Source organism: Peromyscus leucopus, chromosome 14 (genome assembly GCF_004664715.2).
Source record: "Peromyscus leucopus breed LL Stock chromosome 14, UCI_PerLeu_2.1, whole genome shotgun sequence".
In the NCBI taxonomy this organism is placed as follows: Eukaryota; Metazoa; Chordata; class Mammalia; order Rodentia; family Cricetidae; genus Peromyscus; species Peromyscus leucopus.
Genome location: NC_051075.1, coordinates 40,948,742 through 40,964,040, shown reverse-complemented (window position 1 = coordinate 40,964,040; position 15,299 = coordinate 40,948,742). Strand labels below are relative to the sequence as shown.

The 15,299-nt window shown below is 38.9% G+C and overlaps 1 protein-coding gene across 1 annotated transcript in view; it reads right to left on the bottom strand.

Annotated features, from left to right (window-relative positions):
• Mnat1 (MNAT1 component of CDK activating kinase) overlaps positions 1-15,299 on the bottom strand; it is a 188,055-nt gene that overhangs the window by 50,749 nt on the left and 122,007 nt on the right. Inside the window, exon 7 of the mRNA XM_028858159.2 lies at positions 9,552-9,673. Coding sequence (XP_028713992.1) covers positions 9,552-9,673 — 122 coding nt within the window. The remainder of the gene's footprint in view (positions 1-9,551; positions 9,674-15,299) is intronic.

The following is a 15,299-nucleotide window of genomic DNA, read 5'->3' as shown; positions in this document are numbered from 1 at the left end:
GTAATATTACTGCTTAACACCAATCCACAAAGCTATATAAAAAACAAAATTTGTTGTATAAAGGATGCTAGAATATATGTTTAGCTTATATAGCTAAAAGTGAGCGCAAACCTTAGGGTAGCTGTGATGTTTAATGACTTCAAATCAAGCCATTACAGCACTTGACACTTAAAGGAGCTTGTTAACTTGGACCCTGAACTGTTAAAGTGTTTCTCAAATATTCCTTCTTTTTATTGTAATTTTATTATTTGAAACAATTTCTAAATTTAAATATATTTTGATCATATTCTCCCCCTCCCCCAAGTTCTTCCAGATCCCCTCCCCTTCCCTACCCACCCAACTTTAAGTTCTTTCTCAAAAAAAAAAAAACAAAAAAAAAAAAAAAAAAAAAACAGGAACCCAATACAACAACAACCCGCCCCCCCCCCCAAAAAAACCAAGAAAACGAAATACCCCCATCCCAAAACCCCTGCCATGCTCAGCTTTGACATGGGTTCTGGGAACCAAAATCAAGATCCTCATGCTGTGGAGCTTCTACTTACTCACTAGGCCACCTCTCCAGGCCACTAATATCAGGCCTTGGAAGATATTGACACAGGGGATCACTATGTAACCTTGGCTGGCCGGGAAATTGCTCCATAGACCAGGTTGGCCTGGAACTCAGAGATCCACCTGCCTCTGCCTCTTGGGTACTAATATATTTTTAAGTGTACAATTCAATGATTTTTGGTAAATTTATAGACTATGCAACCATGACAATGCTATTTCAGAGCATGTCTCTCACCCCTGAATGGATCCCACATGCTAATCTGCAATCAATAGGGTCTATTTTTCAGTAAAAACAAAAAGGAAATGCCATCCCATTCAAACTGCCTCCACCCTGCATAGTGTATGCTCTGAGCAGTCATTAAACATGATGGATTTTATGGCACAATAATCAGAGGCAAGAATAGCACTTATTCACCCTGCTGATGGAGTGTATATCAATATTCTTCCACTTTTCATGATGCTCGGTTACCACAAAGAACTTGACACCATTGTAGATGCTATAGGCAAGTGTGTGGTATGTATATACACAGACTTCTGGAATAAAGAAAATCACGTAAGAATGAGCAACTAATTGGACTGATCCTTTCAATTAATGTTCATAAACCTAAAAATGAGAGTGTCTTATAATTATTGAACAAGAGATGACAGTCGTCTCTTGAGACATATAAAAACCATTTATATTTTTCAAAGTACCAAATTTTGATGTCACAAAAAGAGTAAAAGATAATAATTAAAGCCAAATATTATTTATACATTTGGAATTCTGGTTCCATACCACATCTTGACACAGAAATGCAAAAAGAGCTACATAATAACAACTTCAAAATCATTAGGGATGTATCTGCAATCTGGACTTAGCCTACACAGGATGCCATGTTTGTGTTCATCAGTCGGTTTTGGCTGAGTCAAAGGTATTGTCAATTTTGGTTATACACACATAACAAGGAATAACAATCTGGGTGTGCTGTTTAAATCCCTGTTAATTTATATGATAAAAACTGGTTTTCACTGGTCACTTACTCATAAAATAACTTCCTGCAGAGGCAGGAAGATCTCTGAGTTTGAGGATATTCTGGGCTACAGAGTGAGTTCCAGAAAGCCAGGACTACACAGAGAAACTCTGTCTTGCAGGGGGGGCATTTTTTAAAGGGTTTATTGGTAGGGATATGGTAGGAAGAACTACTTTTCCTATTGAAATGGGGGTCTAATGGAGTACTGTAGTGTCTACTTTATGACATGGAAAACCAGAGGCCTTCTCTGTTTGCCTGAGACTACGTTCACCTGTGTTCTTATGCAGTCTTCCTTACACTTCAGAAGCAAGATCCCTAGACCTAAAAACAACCAGGCAGTAAGCTTTGCTCTGGGCTTTTTGTTGAAATCTGTACTTCTCAATTTGTCCATTCCACAATTAACAATTTATTTTACATGAAAATCCACTGTAAGTGGGTATGGTATGCACACACATGCATGTAATTAAAACAAGTTTCACAAAACAATACATTCACTACATAAGTATAATGTCTTATAATGTCCTTCATTAGTTTACTCTCTATTTTATTCCCTTTTAAAAATGCATATAGGCTGGGGATGTGGGTCCAGTCGTCAGAGTCTGACTTGGATCCCCCAAACATAAAATGTGGTGGCTCAAGTCTGTAATTCCACCACTTGGAAAGTGGGAGCAGGAGGATCAAGAAGTTTAAGGTCATCCTAGGCTACATGGACAGTTGGAGGTCAGTTTGGATTACATGAGACCTTGTTTCAAAAAAAAAATCACAATAAAATAGATATAATATAGAATGTGAAAGCAAGAATGATTAAGAAATCCTCACTACATCATTTAAAAATATCTCAGTACTGCATATGTTGAAACTTAGAATAAGATTGGGTAAATTATGTGTAACAAACCACTTTCAGAGTCAAGAAAAGGACAGTCGCCACTAAGCCTTAGCATCTTTACTTTAACCAATGAAAGCTAGAGCCTTCAACTACTAAGTCTTCCCAAGGAAGAGTGACAGTCTCATAGCAAAGTCCTAGAGCTCCAGAATCACACAGGCTGGAAGAGCTGGTGCAAGCCTATAATAGAAGCATGCAGGAGGCAGAGGCAGGAGGATTGTGAGTTTGAGGTCATCTTGGAATACATATTGAGTACCTGTCCAAAGATGAAGGTGTGAGGAGGTAGAAGGAGGCAGAGACAGGGAGAGAGATTATGTTTAGGGATAAAGAAACCAAGAATGGTAATAGGCATTGAAATATTATCTAAAATATCATCAAGTAAATACAAAGTACTACAGAAACAGAATCTTCTCCCACCCTGAAATATTTCAAAATGAAAAACAAACCCTGGTGGTCATATGATACACATTTTACCATTTTATTGATGATTTTCCTTTCAAAAACACAATCCCTTAAAAGAAATTCTGTAGGAGTGTTTCCAGAAAAAATGAGCATTTCAATTAGCAGCCTGAGTAGAGAAGATGCACCCCCACCCAATATCCAGTTCAACTGAAGGCCAAACCAAAAAGAAAAACAGAGAAGCAAAAGAAGGCAAATTCGTTCTATGGTAGAGCTAAGACATTCATCATCTATTTTCAGACATCACAACTCCAGGTTCTCAACTCTTAAGATCAGGACTTAAACCCCATTACCACCTTCACCATGCCCCACCTGCTCCTTCTCAGGCTTTCAGCCTCCACCAAGACTCACAGCATCAACCTCACTGCTCTCAGTTCTGAAAACTCAGTAAACTGTTCTGGCAATAGATAGCAGCTCATGGTACTCCACCATCATATGAACCAATTCCCACAACAAGTCTCATCTTAAATACCACTGAGGGTCCTGTTTGGTTCTTTGGCAGTCGAGAACTCTGGCTAAACCATCCACCAACAGATTTGATCATGTATTTTTATTGTTTGTTTTAGGTCAGAATATTAAGAGGCATTTTCTTCTGTTTTGTTCACTGGCACCCAAAAGAGTTATTGTCCCACAGTAAGCACATCATAAATACCTGCTGAGTGATAAGCAAATGAATAACAAAACAAACTTACCGCTAAAAAAATTCACTGCTTCTCAAAAAACTCAAATACTAAAAAGTTTCATTTTCCAATGGAGACAATCTTATAGCATCTACTGGGTCTAACAAATTTTATAGTGATTTGGGAAGAATAAATAACTAAATTCCACAGTAAACTGAGCTTGCTCCTTTGGAGTACTATTTTTAAAAACAACAGCAAAAAAAAAAAAAAAAAAACAATTGTATATCACTGTGATAATTTATCATATTGGGAGCTGCTTTTCTGAGATTAATTTTAGAATACATCTCACTACATATTTTAATTAGCATAATGATTTAATATTGTTAAGGCCTTAACTACAAAAATACGATTCTGGAACAGACTGCATCATTACATTTCCTCAGTGCCCTTGCAATCTCGTGAGCATTTACTCTAGACTAAACAGCTTCACTCAGCTGCCCTGTGTCTGACTGCTGATGAAAGACGCTTGTTTGACAGCTGCTTCAAGCGGAAACATATTTTTCCATGATTGCATAAAAAGAGACTTAAAGGGTACCAGACTCCAGCCAGACCAGGAGCTAAGACACAGAGGTTCATGTTGATGTGTGAGTTGACTTCTAACTCAAATACCAACAAAAACAGATATATATGTGTGTGTGAGAGAGAGAGAGAGAGAGAGAGAGAGAGAGAGAGAGACCCAAGCTAGCTTAGAAATACTTCAACGATCACAGTCAAGGATAATATAAATTATGGCAATACATACACATCCTGCAATCATTTTGTGATTTTTGTGTTTGCCTATATTTTTTGACTTTGATGCTCCTGAGAACTTTGTAAAGCTATGATATTATCTTAAATAAGCAGCACTAAAGTATACTTAGACACTGTTTGTTTGTTGTTGAGAAAGTTACGTCTTACTATCAGCAGGTAAAGCCCTTGACCAGAAATAGTGCATAACATGTCATATTCTCCCTTGGAGACTTTAGAATATAAGCAACAGTTAAGTGCCTTAAAATTCTTTTTTTGTTGTTGTTTCTGTTTTTCAAGACAGGGTTTCTCTGTGTAGCCTGGCTGTGCTGGTTCTCTCGCTCTGTAGCCCAGACTGGCCTTGAACTCAGAGAATTGCTTGCCTTGATAGAAAGTGACCAGTGGTCGCCACAATGGACAGTATAGATCTAAAGCATTTATATCATTACAGAAATGATCCCTACTGCCTAGTTTACAACATTTACATTCTGTTTTTGAAAAAGATCTGTCTGTTAATGATATGTGCATGTATACACACCACTTGTGTACAGCACCTGTGGACACCACATCTACAGGTGGGCGGCTCACAATCCAGCTGCTGGGAACCCAACTGGGGGGGACCTTCTGTAAGAGCAACAGTGCTCTTAACTGCTGAGGATCGCTCTGGCCCATACATTTAACTCCCGATATCATGAAGATCTTATCTATTGTCAGGCTATTTCCATTTTCTATTTCTCCTTCCTGTTTTCCTTTTCCTACCTTTCTTTCTTTCATTAGGCATTTTGTTTATTTTCCCATTTTCATGTATGTGGGGGTGGCACACTGTGTGTGTGTGTGTGTGTGTGTGTGTGTGTGTGTGTGTTTACACATGGTGAACAAATATTCAGAGGTTAAATGTTGATGTCAAAACGTATCCACTATCACTCTTCCACCTTATTCAATGAGGCAGAGTCTCTCAACTCCAGAGCTTGCCAATATGGTTAGTGCTATTAGTCAGCTTGTTCAGGGATTCTTCACCTCTGCCTTCTGAGGCTGGAATTACAAGCGGGGTACCATAGCCGCCTGCATTTATGTGGTCTCGGAGAGTCCTAACTGTAGCAGGAAGCTTAAAAGTTCTTATTAATAAAATCAAACCTAAAGCCAGTTATTGGGGTCAATGCTGGAAGATCAGAGAGACAGAACAAGCCACAGCTATCTCACCTTGCCTGGTCCTCAGCTGGTTTTGTCTCCTCAGACTGGAGGCCTCTGAGTCCTCATCCGGAATGGGTCTCAGCTGAATTACTGCTCAAAAGCCTGAATGCTTAACCAGCCAAAATCTTAACCAGCCAAAAGCTTAACCAGGCCAAAATGCTTCTAGTTTCTTGCCCTCACGCCTTATATATCTTCCTGCTTTCTACCACCACTCCCTGGGATTAAAGGCTGGCTTTCTGGGATTAAAGGCGTGTGTCACCATGCTTGGCTATTTCCAATGTGGCCTTGAACTCACAGAGATCCAGAGGGATTTCTATCTCTGGAATGCTAGGATTAAAGGTGTGAGTGCCACCATTTTCTAGCCTTTGTATCTAGTGGCTGTCTGTTCTCTGACCCCAGATAAATTTATTAGAATACACAATACCACCACACCTAACTCTAGACCTCATGCTCTTGAAGCAAGCTCTTCAACTGATGAGCTACCTTCCTTGTCCTAACTGCCATTGTTACGACCGCACTGTTTTCTCTGGTGTGGGTTGTATAACTAATTATTCCTGCTTTGCTTTTGTTGTTTTACTTTTAGTGGATCTTCTTGGCTTTGTAACACACTACTGTGATGACAATGTGCAGACATCACACAGCAAACTTCCTTCTCCTTCCTGTCCGGTTACTGCGACTCTGAGAACACTGAGGTAGCTTAGAGGATAAAGGTGTCTGTGCCAAAGCTGATGACCTGAATTCAAAGCCATGTGGTGGGAGAAGAGAACTGACCCCCCACCGCCCCATCAGCACCGTGGTAAATGGTGTGTTCGTTCTCTCTCTCTCTCTCTCTCTCTCTCTCTCTCTCTCTCTCTCTCTCTCTCTCTCAATGAGTAACTTTTTTAACCCAAAACTTAATTTTCCATGTAATAAACCCAAGAATGCACTGTTATTACTCATGATCATTTCTATGATCTCATAAATAAAGCTTTTATAACAAATTTATTAGAAAATGTGCAACTTTAATAGAGGTAGTAGCATTATTTTAAATACTTAATCTTTACTGACGTTAAAGATTCTAAGGAAGAATAAAAAATGTTAGTACTGGCTATTGGTAATTCAGCCAAAGATTTTCTAACCCAACATCTGTGTTACATGTAACTTTTCTCTGACATAAAACACAGTATTCTTGGGGCAGAAGGATAACATCTCAGTGAGTAAAGTGCTTACCATGTGAGCATGGGGACCTGTGTTCAATCACTATAACCCATGTCAAATCCAGATATGGTAGTACCTGCTAGTAACCTCTCGAATATTAATATAGGACCAGCCTTAATAATATTCTTCCCAGGGTCCCAGAAGAGAAACTACGAATGGCGAGAATTATCTTGGGGAAAAGAATCTAAGTACACCAAGCTCTTTGTCTGTCTACTTTATTCCTCTGGGATAAAATCCTATATCCACAGCTTCAGTTCTGTTCTCGTGCCTAGCTCCTTTCTTGCCTGATTTCTCTCTACCTTTATCTGCTGTCCCCTCTAAGTTCTATCTTAATTCTCTCATCTTAGTTCTGCCTCATCTTGGTCTTTCTCATCTCGTTCTTCCCCATCTGGCTTTTCCTCATCTTCCATCTCATTCTTCTAGTTCTCCATCTAGTTCTCCTGTTCTCTTCTCTCTTCTCCTGCTAGTCCTTCTCTGAAAATAAAGCTGCCTTTTTATCGCTTTGACCCTTATCTCTCCAAGCTATCTCTGCTCCCAATGTTTCTGGCAAGTGTGCTCAGTTTCGAGGCAACTTCCATCACAGCTAGATATACCTGTAAGTTGGAACCCTTTAGTTCTGAGTTAATTGTTAAGGGTGGATCTAAAACTAGAGATAAGACTTTGGAAAGGAGAAAGTTAAGCTAAATTAGCACATCTGCCAGGCCTTCTCAAACAGATAGTCTGGATGCTTAAGTCTGTTCTTAGAGAGTACAGAGGTTTCTCTGATAAGATAATTTCCTCCTTCTGGAGATGGATCTGGCTGGATGCTGCCAATGATGATAATTACAGGGAGGCCTGAACTGGGGTTCTGGCTGTGCATAGCTGTCAGTACACAAGGTTATCTAAACATTCGTTTAGCAGAGGGGAAATGGTGCCGATAAATGATGGGAAAGTTACAATAGCACATGAGAAATTCATAGTAAGAAACAGCTGATAATCAAAAGCCAGTATCACCAAGGCTCCTTGAGCCTCACCTTGACCTCTGGAAGGCCCTTGGCTACTTCTAGGTATTAGCTTTGTCACAATCAGCTAAGATCCTACTTCATATATTTTTGCAGCTTGCAGCAGGAACCCACTGTGGAGGTGATGACAAGTGAGCCTGACCATGAGTCTCAGGCCCAAGTGAGCTATCTTGTCTCAAAAAACAAAGTAGATGGCTTCTGAAGAATAACATCAAAGGCTGGTATATGGCCTACACACACACACACACACACACACACACACACACACACACACACACACGAGTGCACATGCAGCAGCACACATATGTGCACAGACACACTCTCCCAAAAATGCCTTCGTATCTTATCTCCTTATGCTTTAACTTTTAGTGAATAGGACAGATATTTAATGAATGTGTTACCTCAAGGGAGTTTTAGATTCTCCCATTTGGTTGACTTCACATTTGGAGGTTGTAAGATGTTAAGAGAACACAGGGATAAATTTTATCTATCCTTAAGAGCTATCCAATACCAGATAATTAAATAATAAGCCATTTTTACTTTAGGTCTACCATGCCTGCTCAATAACCACATGCAGAATACTGTGCATCATCTCTAAGGGGCTGGTTTTAATTTGAGGACACAGTAGGTTTTATTATGCGATTCCTATCTCTAGTCTCTCTCTGTTGCTGGAGTCTTTGATTTTAACTACTTGGTCTCAATGTATGCACCGTTTTCTTTCCACATTATTTTCTCTTGTTAAATACAATTTCTGAATGAGTCCTATATTCAAAAGTTTACATTGAAAAACCAAACTAAAAAATGATTTCCTCCATCAAGCTCATCTGTGTCTGGACTTTCCAAGTGTACATACACCTCATTTGCTCCCATGAGACACTATCTCCATTACTCACAAAAGCCATGCTCTCAAATTCATTTCCTAAAAGAATATATACACTATGAGTTTTGAGCCACCATCCAGTCCTATATTATTCCTAATGACAAAATGTTTTGTGGCTCAGTTCTCATAAATGTAGTTTCAATATAGATAAAAGACAGTGATTAAACCTACAATTTTTATGGGAAGGTACTGAATTCATATTTTTACTGGCCTATTATTTACTGAGGTAATCTGTTATAGATTATTTTAAGGTGTGTTATTTTTGTTTATGTTGCATTTGTTTAACTCTGTGAAGCTGTGTTATTTTGCCTGTCTAAAACACCTGATGGTCTAATAAAGAACTCAACAGCCAATAGTAAGTCAGGAGAAAGGATAGGCAGGGCTGTTAGGCAGAGAGAATATATAGAAGGAGAAATGGGGGGGGGGAGTAGCCAAGAAGGAGGATGACTCCAGGGGCCAGACACCCAGCTACACAGAGTAAGAGTAAGATTTACAGAAGTAAGAGAATGGGAAAAGCCCAGAGGCAAAAGGTAGATGGGATCATTTAAGTTAAGAAAAGCTGGCAAGAAACAAGTCAAGCTAAGGCTGAGCATTTATAATTAAGAATAACTCTCCATGTGTAATTTATTTGGGAGGGTGGGTGGTGGCCCCCCAAAAGAGTAAGAAAAGAACAACAGTAATCCCCAATTCAAAGAAACAAGTAGTAAGCTAAAACAGTCACTTCAGCTATGGCTGCCAAAGATAGCCTCACAGAGAGAACTGTTGTATTCCAGTCCTAACTTCAGGAATCTAGTAAACAGACTGAAAAGTCAATATATTAAATAAAACTTAGTTTAGTATTACTTACTTTTAAGAAATGGGATTAAGTTCTATACAGTAAAAACTTAAGAATGTTAAAATTTCAATTAAATAAAAATAGCAACAGTGAAGCCCTACACATCAGCCTTCACGATGGAGACTGCTTCTGATGCTTACCCAAGTCTTCCTAACATCTCGAGCTCAGGAACTTGTGGTCCACAGGTTTCTATCTGCAGGGGCTGGTATTCATAGAGAGCTTCTTCAAGCTTCTGAATTGGTGCTAATGAAATCTGCTGACCCTGTAAGAGAAACGAAGGAGGTGCATTTTAATGATATTTTCATATTGTTATTTGTAGTCATTTTAAAGATGGAGTAAATCTCTCACAATAAAAAGAACAGCCATTAGGGGCTGGAGAGATGGCTCAGCAGTAAAGACCATTTGCAGCTCTTGTAGAGGATCTGAGTTCAGTTCCCAGCACCCATGTTGGGCAGCTCACAATGACCTGTAACCTCAGCTCCAGAGGCTCCAACGCCCTCTACTGGTCTTCTGAGGGCACTGCATGTACATGCACATTCCCACAACTGACAATTTAAAATATAAAATCTTTTAAAAATTAAAAAATAGCTACTAGGCTTATTATTCTATGAGTGTAATACATTACCATGACAAACTACATTCTATAATTAACATCCAGTCATACAATTTATGAAGGAGAATGAAATTTTAATGAAGAAAAGAAATTTAATGAAGGAAAATGAAATCCATCATTAAATGCAGATTTTGCCTTAATCAGTACTATTGTTTAGCATCAATAGAACTAAGCAAAATATAAGCAGAGTCCAACCTTACATTCTCCAATTTTTATAAAATATTTTCACAGATTTGATAATCAGTGTTTTGGTTTCTTTCTTTTTTTTTTAAGTTCTAACTAGAAAAAGGGGCTAATAAAATTGTTTTTGCAAAGCTCTGTCACATAAATATCTTAATTCTTTACAACAGAATCAGGCTTACAAAATGAGTACTATCTGTACATATCTACACATACAATGTAAAAAAATAATTGATGATGAAAACTAAATTCAATTGAATGTCTAGGTATTTTTCTAAGAAGAAAGAACTACTAGGTAGGTACCTAAAGATCACATCTGAATACAAGTGTACCAAATAAAATGCCATTCTGCCATCAAAGCATGCTAATATACAATGTACATATTTATCATATGCTTGGGAAAGAATTCTGACTTATAAAAAATTCTATTTCTTATAAATTTCATGATTTCTGATACTGATAGCTGTCATCATTTCTCTAATTTATAACATTTTACAAAGGACGGTACAGAATATGTACTTTCAAGACGTGAATTTTAGCTTCCTTAAATCACAGCAGTGGGAAAGCATGTACTAAAATATTGGCAACAACGTCTGAGTCACTGAGGTTATAGTGTCTTACCATTTATTCTCTGAAGTGGTGGGGATGTCAACAATCACCTCAGAACAATTCAGTGCAGCCAACACTTTGGTACTGCAACTTGATGCTGACATCTACAAAGTTCACACTCAAGATCTATCTAATAAAGTTACACATACACACACACACACACACACACACACACACACACACACACACACACACACACACACACACAATCTGGGAGTCAGGAACAAGAGCTGCAGTAAACAGGCAAGAGACTGCATTAGGGCTCCATACCCTCCCTGTCATATTTATACCTTTATTTAATGTCAAGTGAACAGGCCAACTCTGTCCTGTGCTGTTCTCATCTCACCTCCCCGCCCCCTCTCCCTCCTTCTCTCTCTCCTCCCCTTCCTTCCCCTTCCCTTTCTTTTCTTTCTATAGGCTTTCCCAAAGAATAGAAGCTGGTCTTGATAGCAGGCTCGCCTTGTCTCAGCCTCCTAAAGATGAGACTGTTAAAGTTATTTGATTCCATTTCTTTTCCTCTCTTTCATTCAACCTCAAGCAAGAACTCCCTCACTACCCATCCCTGTCACTACTGTTCCCTCTTTTCATCCACCTTTCCCTCCGTGGTTTTTCATCAACTCTATACTAACTACTAGTCTTACTCTTTGTGATGGTAAAAATTGATTGTTAACATGACAGACTTCAGAATAACCAAGGAGAAAAGCCTCTAGGCAGGTCTGTAAAGGATTCCAGATCAGGTTTGCTGAGGTGAGAAGACCCACTCTAAATGTGGACAGCATCATCCCATAGGCAGTGTGGTCAGCTCCCCCCGGCTCCTCCCGCCATGACTCCCCACCATGATGGACTGTATGTAGCCTCAAACCCTGTGAGCCAGAATAAATCCCTCCTTCCTTCCTCAAATTGCTATAATCAGGTTTTAGTCATAGCAACAAGACAAGTAACTAATATAAACTTTTTCATAGATATCAGCCTGCTTCTGCCTCCTGGGTGCTAGGATTAAAGGTGTGTGTGTTCCAAAAATATAAAGCCAGTATAACTAATACCAACACCAAATAAAGATGAAAGAGCAATAAAAAATGTATAGATCAATCTCCCAGTGAATCTCCTTTGTCACCTGATGAAGCCATACATGCAAAAATTCTCAACTAAATGCCTGCAAATCCAAATAAAAATCACCTCAAGTTGTTTCATCCCATAGGCACAGGAGTGAATTGGCATATACAAATAAGTACCACATAAATGGATTCCAGGACAGAAACCACAGTATTATCTCAATAGATATGGGCAAGCATCCTGACAGGGTTCAACATTCCTTCATGATAGAAGTCCTAAGAAACATGGGAAACACATCTCAACACAGTAGAGTCTGCATATGACAAACATGTAGATGTAACCGTCTTATTAAATAAGAAACACAGAGCCAAATGCAGAGTTAAAAGCCCAAGAAGTCAGAGCATTAGCTAAGAGCTGATACTAAAAATCCTTTCTTACCCTTCACTGTCACTGCTGTCCTTCCCCTCTGAAAGAGACCTACTTCCTGTGTATCTATCTTTTTATTGACTTTCTGTTCTGCCTTCTCATTGGTTGTAAGCCCAACCACAAGACCTCCTCGTCACTGCCTGTCTATACAGACCTCTAAGTCTCTATGGTTGGTATTGAGATTAAAGGCATGTGTCTCCATGCTGGCTGTATCCTTGAACACACAGAGATCTGCCTGTCATGTGATCGGGATTAAAGGTGTGCACCAACACCTCCCGGCTTCTGCTATAGCTTGCTATTAGCTCTGACCCCCCAGGCAACTTTATTTATTAACATACAAATAAAACCACATTTCAGTACAAATAAAATATCACCATACAAATCTATAGCCAACGTTATACTGAAAGTGGAAAAACCCAAGACATTTCTACTAAAATCAGGAACAAGACAAGGGTGTCCACTTTTTCCACAATTACTCAGTATCATGCTTCAAAGCCTGGATCGAGCAACAAAACAAGGAAATCAAAGAGACAAAAGCAGGAGAGGATGAAGATAATGTATCCTTATTTGCAGATATCACTTTATGCCCAAAAGATCCTGAGGACCCTACCAGAAAACTCATAGATCTGATAGACACTTTAAAGTGGCAGGATATAAAATTAACACACAAGAATCAGTAGCTTTTCTATATACCAATAACATGCCAAGAAGGATATCTGGAAAACAACTTCATTCACAGTTATTTCAAAACAAGAAAGAAAGAGCTGCACAGTGGTGGTGTATGCCTTTAACCCCAGACCTTGGGAGGCAGAGGCAGGTGATCTCTGAGTTTGAGGGCAGCCTAGTCTACAGAGTGAGTTCCAGGACAGCCAAGGCTACATACACAGAGAAACCCTGCCTTGAAAGTCAAAATGAAGAAAGAAGAAAGGGAGGACAAAATAGAGGAAGGAAGGATGGACTTAACAAAGAAATGAAATACAAGACCTCTACAACAAAAACAATAAAACATTGAAGAAGGAAATTGAAGAAGACAGTAGCAAATGGAAAGACCTCCCATGATCATGGTTTGGGGGCATCAACATTGTCAAAATGGCTATATTACCAAAAGCAATCCAACATATTCAATTTAATTCCCATCAAAATTTCAAGGCCATTTGTTTTAAGATTAGTATTGTTTAAGATTTATTTTTATCTATTTATTACATGTTATGTATTTGTCTGCGTAAATGTGAATGCAGATGTCCATGAAGTCCAGAAGAGGGTGTCAGATCTCCTGGAGCTGGAGTTACAGGTGATTGTGAACAATAGCCTGATATTGATGCTGGGACCTGAACTCTGGTCCTCTGCAAGAGCATTAAGTTATCTTTATCACTGAACCAACTCTAGTCTCTCAATGCCATTCTTCATAGAAAAACAAAACCTTAAAATTCATATGGGAGCACAAAAGACCACAGATAGGCAAAGCAACCTGAGAAAAACAAACAATGCTGAAAGTATCCACACCTAACTCCAGGTTATACTACAGAGCCATGGTAACAAGACCAGCACACAGTAGGCTCAAAACCAGACACACATATCAATAAATAGAATAGCCCACAGGACCCCAATATGAACCCACACAGCTGCAACCACCTGACTGTTAACAAGGATACCAAAAATACACAGTGGACGCTAAACAACTTCCTTCACAAATCAAGGCCAGAAAACTGGACAGTCACATGTCCAACAATGAGAGGAGATTCCTACCTTTCGCTTTTCACTAACATCAAAGAACAAGGCCCTCAGTGTAAGACCTGAAACTCTGAAGCAGTTAAGAGAAAACAGCAGGGAAGCCTGTACAATATAGGCACATGTCAGGGCTGCTGGGAGGACGCTAATCACTCAGAAAACAATGCCCACAACAGGCAAATGGAGCTCCGCGCAACTGAAAAACCTTCTCCTCGGTAAAATCTTCTGCTGGCTGAAAGACAGCCTGTAGGATAGAAGAAAATCCTTGCTATCTATATATACACTTGACAGAGCGTTAATACTTCAGCATATAAGGAACTTACAGTCTCAGCAAAAAACTCAAATAACCCAGTCAATAAACTGCAAATAAAATGAACACACAGTTCTCAAAAGATGAAATAAAATGAATGGCAAACACATGAAAGACTCTTCAAGCTCATCAGCCAAAAGAGAAATATACATTAAAACCACAGGGAGATTCCACCCCACCCGTTAGAACGGCAATCATTAGGAACACAAATACTCAGAGGTTAAAGTGTACTCTTTGAGAGGAAAAGAGTGCAGTACCCATGCCCAACAGCTCACAGCCATCTGTACTCCAACTCCAGGGGATATGACTTCCTGGCCTCTGCAGGCACCTGCTTCACACAGACAGACCCACATGGACACAGACACAAATTATAAATATATATAATTTTATATTTAATAAATTTTTATATATAATATAATTTATATATAATAAATCTTTAAGAACACAAACAACAATGCTGGCCAAGAAATGGAAAAAAAGAACCCTTGTATAAGAAAACTGTTGATGGGAACACACTAGTCCAGAACTATGAAAATCGGTATGAAGATGATTCAAAACAACTAAAAATAGATCTACTATATGACCCAGCAATACTACTCCTGAGTATTTAACTAAACTAAACTCTAAGTCAACAAGCCAAGAAATGCCTGCATATTGTTTATTGCAGCACATTCACAATAGCTAAGTTATAGTACCAACCTAAATGCTTATTAACAGAGGAATGGATAAAGAAAATGTAGTATATAAAAGCACAATGGAATATTTTCAGCCATAAAGAATCAGGGTATGTCATCTGCAGGAAAACAGATACAAATGAAGATAATCATATTTAAGTGAACTGAGCCAGTCTCGGGACGACAAATGTCATATGGTTGCTATCATTTGTGGTTCCTAGATTTTATGTGTATTTACATAAAATCATGTATGTAAATATGACGTGCAAGGAGGAATGACATCATCCAAATGATC